Genomic DNA, 7,110 nt, shown 5'->3' on the forward strand with positions numbered 1-7,110 from the left:
CCCACTTTCCAGGACCAGCATCTCCCAACCTGTATTTAAAAAAACCCCAGAACAACTTTGACTCCCAGTGTCAAAAAACCTGTAATGGGTCAAAGTAAAGTGATCGGGGAGCAAAACCTAGTCAAACAACCCTTTTCAGCAGGGTTAGACAGACTGCAGCCATCTAGGCCAGGCAACTCACCCAACCCCTTTCCTAGCCTCTCCTCTGCCTTGAGTGATAGTCAACTCAGCTACCAGAGACTAAAGGGGCCAAGTATTAAGAGGGACCTGCTTTAAGGTAGAAGGTGGAGCAGCGCTGGGCTCCACCAAGGTCCCTTGCCCAGTGGAAGGAGGGAGGGGCAAGAAAGGGTGGTAGTGTTTGTCATGGACTGGCGTGAATGAAGGGCCTGCGGGGCCTCATGGAACTGCTGTGTCCACCTGAGTCTCATCTCAAGGTGTCCTGGTCCGAGACGAGCAAGGGGCGAGTGGCCCCCCAGCAATAGTGCCACTGTTACTGCTGCACAGAGCTCCCCCGGCCTGTGTGCCCCCAGCACAGGCCGTGGATGAAGCCTGCACTGAGGAGGATGGGGCACTGCTCTTCCGCTCCTTCTGTCTCAGGTGGATCTTGGTGTGGCGCTTCCTCTCATCACTCCGGGCAAACTTTCGGCCACAGTAGTCACAGGCAAAGGGCTTCTCGCCAGTGTGAGTGCGGATGTGGGTGGTGAGGTGGTCACTCCGACTGAAGTTGCGCATGCAAATCCGACATTGGAAGGGTTTGTGGCCAGTGTGAATTCGGATGTGCCGTGTCAGCTCGTCGGAGCGGGAGAATCTTCGGTCACATCCTTCTGCTGGGCATGGGTAGGGCCTCTCATGCACTGGGGTCTTGCTGGGCCTGTTTGGGTACTTGCGAGGCCTCAGAATGGGTCGAAGTGGCAGGTGGTGTGGGTTATAGGCAGACGCAGCCACTGCTGCTGAGCTGCTTCCAGCCAGCCGGGGTCCCTCACTGCCTCCAGTGCCCACTGGCCCTGTGGCCCCAGCACTAGGACCCCCCAGGGTAAAGTTGCGGATGGTGGAGAGTGGGGTAAGTGGAGGGGGGACTCGAAGAGAATCAAGGGGACAGGGAAAGGGCTTTCGGTCTGGGCCAGCTGCACCATGTAGGTCTCTCTGGCACTGAGGTGGGAAAAATCCAGGGTAGTCTGGGATCATGGGGAAGAGCCCCGGGTCCGTGGCTGGTTTGGGGGATGGGTAGGAAGGAGGTGGAGGGTAGGCCAGAGAAGAGGAGGAGGCAGAGGTGGTGGCTGCTGACAGGAAGGCCGAGGGGTCCTGGTACAGATCTCCGGCACAGCCAGAATACGGAGGCGGCGGTGGTGGAGGCGAGTAGAGGTGGTCCAGGTCGGGCTGGTTCTGAGACATGGTACACACACCCAGGGGTCCCGTGGCCAGTGGGTTGGGAGAGGCAGAGGTGACGCTGGACGAGGCTGTGGTTGAAGCAGGGGAGGTGACCCCTTGCAGGATACCTGCACTCACGATGTTGATGATACCTTCTGGGTAACAGCTGGTGCCAGAGTACTGGGGGTCAATGGAGAACTTGCCCATGTAAGTGAAGGTTTGGTTTCTAGGTGCAGAGACGGGAGCAAAGCTGCTGGGATATGGGAGATCCAAGGACCTCTTCTCTCCAGTCATGTCAATGTTGAGCATGCCATCTGGGGAGGAAAAAGGCAGAATGGAGGTGGACAAATGAGAATACTAGCCAACAACTTCCTTCATACTGCCTTCCACAAGGGTCCCTTCCCAAGGCCCAGAGCCCCAGCACTGCAGAGATAGGGCAGAGTTCAACAGGTGGGAAAGGGAATTCTTGAGGCAGATAAGAGGAGGCTGCTAGCCCAATATCCCACTGTGACAGCTAGTGACAGTTTGGAACTCAATAACTACCTCCAGGAAAGCAGAATGAGCTTCCCCTACACACACACACACACACAGAGCCATCTGTAGCTCTAGTCCCCATTAAAAACACCCAATAATAGCAACAATATTAAAAATTCCCCATATGCCTGGAACTTCATTCCCTTTCTTTTTGCCTGAGGTGTCCTATGATTGGTGCTTCTAGACAGACACCACCTAAAGAACTGACTGATCCTAGCCAGTGCGGCGAAGGTGCCAGCATGAGAGGGAAACCCTGCAAACGAGGTTGGTGATTTCCCGGCTGCTCCCCATTTTCTGTGGCTTCCCTCCCTTCCTCACCCTCTGTGCATCAACTGATGGCTGTTGGCCAGAGACCCGGCTGCGGGGGCCGGATCTATAGGTTTCCCTTCCCTCCCAACCTTCCTAGTATAGAACGCCACCCGCGTGTCCCCGCCCCAGCCCAAGGCTAGTGTCGGGGCTTTGAGGAAGGCGCGGGGGCTGCAGAAGACTTTCCCCAGCATCGCCAAGGAAACCCGCGGCGCCTGTGCCCCCGCGGGCCTCCCTCAGCAACCCGGGGGCTGCTTCCCGCTGCCGTCCGCCCTCCTCCACCTTCCCCTGGCTTTTCCCGGCCGCAGCCACCATTCGCTAATCCCCTCAACTTCACCGGCGGTGCACAGGTGAGGGCGCACGCTCAGAGACTGCCCCCAAATCGGCTTTGCACTACTACTCAGTTCTCCAAACACACTGCCCTCCTCTCCAGAGCCCCGAACTTTCCCCGTGACTTTGCCCCAACCCAGGAAAAGTGATTCCGGCCGAGGGACTCGCTTAAGTCCCAAAGCCCAGTAGTGCGGTGCCTTTTCCACCCATAACCCTGCGTTTAGCGCGCCTGACTGGCTGGCTGGCCACCTAGCGCATCCGCCGGGGCCCCGGTCCCTGCGCCCCGCGGGTTTTTCGTGCATCCCCTTTCGATCTTTCGAGCTGGCTCTATTAACTGGGTCCACCTCGTGCTCAACCCTCTCTTCCAAAACCCAAATACACAAAGTACTCCACCCACCACCTGCGAGCTCCTCGATTCCTCGTCCGCAAAGTGGGGCACGAGGCTTACCTCCAGCCACTCCGTTCATCTGGTCAAAAGGGCCTCCCAGTTCGGCATTAGGGAAGATGGTCACCGACGTGGCGGCAAGGTCCTCCACCGGATAGATGTTGTCAGACAGCTGGTGCACAAAACCACTGAGAGTTACTGGAATTTTGTCTACTGCCTTGGCGGTCATCATTTGCTCCTCGCACAACCTGGAGACCCAACTCCCTCGCTACCTGGAGTGTCAGAGAAGCCGTTTTGGAGAGTTGAACTGAGCCTGGTTTGGTATCTCCTTTTGCCCTCCACACTTAAAAACAGCCACCCAGAAGAAGGGAAAAAAAATTTAAATTCAACAGAAAAAACAAAATAAAACAAAAAACCTAGCAAATAAGTTATTTTTGGTGTTTGTTTGTTTGTTTAAAATAAAAGGAAAAATGGCTATTTGCCGCCGACTCCTGTCTGTGTTCCGGCTGTTGGAAAGCCAGGAGTTTCTGGTGTAGTGTTATTATAACAGTCACTGTGTCCCCTCGCCGAGCTATTAATCAATTGCTGCTCTCTCAGTAAGACGGAAAGTCTTGCTCTAAGTATTTATGGGCAGGTCTTGAATACCCGTGACGTCGCTGCCCATATATGGACTGAGGAACAGGGCTGGGCCAGGCAGCTTTTGCCGTCACATGGCCGATTGGCATACGGGCTTGGCAGGCGGGCTCCGCCAGGCTCCTGTCTCGCGGTTCGCAGACCTTGGAGACCCGCGGGGACCCAGGGCACGCGGCCCAAGTCGCAACCCAGATCTGGGGCGCAGGGTCCAAGGGGGAAGGGTCTCACCACAGACCCCTTTCCGGCGGCTGCAGGAGTGCAAGTGGGTAGGGGCTGCGGCGTAGCCTCCCAGAGAAAGGAGGAATTCCGGTTTCCCGGGACTTTCCAAAAAAGGCGAAGATCCGGTGCCGGTGGCTCCGCCTTTCCAGCCCTTGTTTGGAGCCATTCCGGAAAATTAAACTTCGGAAAGAAACCGAGCGAAGCCGAGACACTACAGTCAAACCCCTACTCACTTTCTTGGCAGCTCAAAACCGCAAGCAAAAGGAGACAGCGAGCGAGCGAGCGAGCGAGCGAAAGAAAAGAAGAAGAAGAAGAAGAAAAAAAAAAAGCTGCATGCATTCACGGAAGCTGACAGCTTTTTTCTGAATTACTTGGTGGAAAGAAGTGACTGGTGATAAGAGTGAATGCGGTATTGCTTTTTTGGAAAGTCTGTTCTATTTATACAGGAACGAAAACGGAACAGGTTTTGAGTTGTTTGTTTATTTAAGTATTTTGGGCACCTTGGGGCTGAAGAGTAGGCCCTAAGAGACGCAGAATAACTGCAGGGAGCTTCGAGAGAAATCCTCCGCTAAGAAACCCCGACCCTCTGCCCGCGCGCTCCCCGCCCCCTGTCAGCTGCTGCGCTGAGCGGGCGCGCTTCCCAGCGCGTCTGGGCGGTCGGCTGCGTGGGGACGTCCAGATGGAGTCTTGGACACTCACCCTGCCCGCCACACACACACAAACATGCGCTCTCCACTTCCGCTACACACACTCCCACCCCCGCTGCCCTCTTCACACACCCACTCGCACACCTTACGCTATCCTTGCTGTCACTGCGCACCCGTGAGCCTGCCTCCCAGCCACCCCTCCAAGAGTACCCAGGTAGCCGACCGGACATTTCACACACTGGATGTCGGAAGCCAAGCAAAATCACCCTTCCTCACCTTCACTGCTTGACCGGATAACCACGGCACTCCTCGCAGAGAGTTCACACTCCTGGGATGTGCCCTGCCGGTACTCTAGCCCTACTTTGGGGAAATTCTCTTTCACCCAGAGTCACTTCGGCCAGCTCAGCAAGGTCTCACACATTATCGCTAAAGCCAGTTTACACCATCACCTTACACGCATTTCCTTCTACAGGTAAAGAACCTAACCCCAGAGAAAACCTTTCAGTTACGTTCCCAAAACAATTTTTTAAAACTTTTCAGTGGTTCAGATACTGGCGGATGCATACACGGCTCCTACCTCCCGACGCGCCCCAGCTTGCACTGGGGGTGCTCTGGGTCTGGTCGACGCCCCAAGAGAGGCTAGTCCAGGTTCCCCAAGCGGGGCGCGCCTCCTCCTGCCTGGCCTATGGTCGTTTGTGCAGGCTGCAAATTGCCTGGGCCCTTTCACCCTCCAAATCTGCGGAGGCCAGGGATGCAGCGCCCATTCCAGTCTGTCCTTTCCTCGCTCCGACCCCGAACGGCCCCAGTCTGCCAGTGGGCAGCGAGAGCGGCGGCGGCGCCACTCAGTGGAGGGAGCGCGGCGCTGCAGGCGGCTCTCTCCTACCGCTCACCTGCCAACGCTGGCCTAGCGCTCTGTGGTCAGGACTCCAGGGGCGTCCCGGCGCGGCTTCCTTTCCTCCACCCCAACATCGCCTTTCTCCCTGCGAGCCGAAAAGCCTGTTCGCCACAACTAGCCTTCTCCCTTACTTCAAATAAGCAGAGCAAATTGGAAAAGTTTCTCCCTCACGTTGCGCGCTATTTCCATTTAGGAAATAAAAGGAAAAGGGCAGGAAAACTAAGTAGCATACTTGTAGGCACCCAACCCTAGCAAGGTGAAAAGTCTGTTTCTTAAAAAAAAAAAAAAGGAGAACGAAAAGAAAGCCGCGGTCTTACCACGTGCGTCCGCTCGCTCCATCTGCGCTCTGGTCGGCCCGGCTGCCCTCGAGCGGGCCACGGGCAAGACGAAGCCTCGGAGAACAGCCCGACTCGCATCTCCAGCCCTGAATCCGAAAGAAAGAGGGAAATGCGGAATTATGCAAATGTAGGTCATTAGTGGGCCTCGGGTTACGGCTTGGTCGACCCCCCCCCTCCCCAAGTAAGGCACCCACCGGCAGCGAGTGCGGGCGCAACGACTGCTAGTGCTTCACTTCTTTCCTCGCACGTGGGTGGGCGTGCGGGCGGGGTGCTGGGTGCCGCCCAGCGCGGTTGCTGTGGTCAACCGGGCCACTCCTGCCTCGAGGGGGAGCTCCCGGGTGCCCTGCCGAGCAGGGCGCAGAGGGCAAGATGAGGCCAAGGGAGGCCAGGGCAAAGGAGAACCTCAGGATCTGCGGCTGCCAAGGGTCCGGGAGGAGGAGGCCCAGTGGCGGGAATACGGAGAGGGGGGGCGGGCTTACCCAGACCATCTCCAAAGCTTGTTAGAGTAAATGGGAGTGACTGAACTTCAGGAATTCTTCGGAGCTTTCAACGACTCACACTTCTCCCAACAACTGCGCTCTGTCAAGCCCCGTGGTGTGCCAGGGATGGGGTCCAGACAGGGGTAACTGGCAACTACCAGAGACAGTGCGGACTCCCGGAAGAGGCCTTACCTGAACCTCTGCTGCAAACGGGTCAGTAGATACTTTCTGTAACTTTTTTTTTTTTTTCTTAAGAGTAAAAAAAACAAACCATGTTTTAAGTAAAAGCATAAAGCCCCATTGCCTTCACATCAAGTAGATTTCCTAGTGAGCTTATTGTTGTTGTTGTTAAGTGCCGTCGAGTCGGTTCCGACCCATAGCGACCCTGTACAGGGTTTCCGAGGCTGTAAATCTTTACGGGAGCAGAACGCCTCATCTTTCTCCGGCGGAGCCACTGGTAGTTTCGAACTGTTGGCCTTAAGGTTCGCAGCCCGATTCGTAACCACTACGCTACGGAGTAAAACTGCCCCATAGAGTTTTCAAGGCTGTAAATCTTAATGGAAACAGTCAGCCCTGGTGGTCCAGCGGCACATGTTGGGCTACTAACTATAAAGTCAGTAGTGGGAGTTCACCAACTGCTTCAAGCGAGAAAGATGAGACTTTCTGCTCTTGTAAAGATTGACAACCTCAGAAACACTATGCGGGGTCGCTCTGAGTCGGAATCGACTCGAAGACACACAGCAGCAACAATAGAGCCCCTTTCTCTTTAAGTTAAGTGCTGCGGAGATGGTTCCGACTCATAGAGACCCTGTATAAGGTTTCTGAGGAACGGCTGGTGGGTTCGAACCACCGGCCTTACGGTTAACAGTTCAGTGCTTATCCTGTGGTGCCACACCAGGACTCTCTCTTAGATGCTGCTTTGTCAATCCAGCTAGCCTATGGAGAGGAAACAAGTTCAGAAAGCTGAAGTGTGACT

The 7,110-nt window shown here is 55.6% G+C and overlaps 1 protein-coding gene across 1 annotated transcript; it reads right to left on the reverse strand.

Annotated features, from left to right (window-relative positions):
* Positions 1 to 230: 230 nt before the first annotated feature.
* EGR2 (early growth response 2) lies at positions 231 to 3,282 on the reverse strand. Its single transcript, XM_006835808.1, has 2 exons — positions 2,987 to 3,282; positions 231 to 1,682 (listed from the first exon to the last, which is right to left on the reverse strand). Exons 1-2 carry the CDS (start codon positions 3,153 to 3,155, stop codon positions 430 to 432), a joined length of 1,422 nt encoding a protein of 473 aa, XP_006835871.1. The 5' UTR covers positions 3,156 to 3,282; the 3' UTR covers positions 231 to 429.
* Positions 3,283 to 7,110: the final 3,828 nt, after the last annotated feature.

Source organism: Chrysochloris asiatica, unplaced genomic scaffold, assembly GCF_000296735.1.
Source record: "Chrysochloris asiatica unplaced genomic scaffold, ChrAsi1.0 scaffold00020, whole genome shotgun sequence".
Taxonomy (NCBI): domain Eukaryota; kingdom Metazoa; phylum Chordata; class Mammalia; order Afrosoricida; family Chrysochloridae; genus Chrysochloris; species Chrysochloris asiatica.

What these genes read in the sequence shown, in the direction of transcription:
- EGR2 (XM_006835808.1), bottom strand. Translation starts at nt 3,155, where the DNA reads ATGATGACCGCCAAGGCAGTAGACAAAATTCCAGTAACTCTCAGTGGT. An exon ending in GATGAACGGAGTGGCTGGAG is followed by an intron (nt 1,683 to 2,986) that starts GTAAGCCTCGTG and finishes TTTCCTCCCCAG; the next exon opens with ATGGCATGCTCAACATTGAC.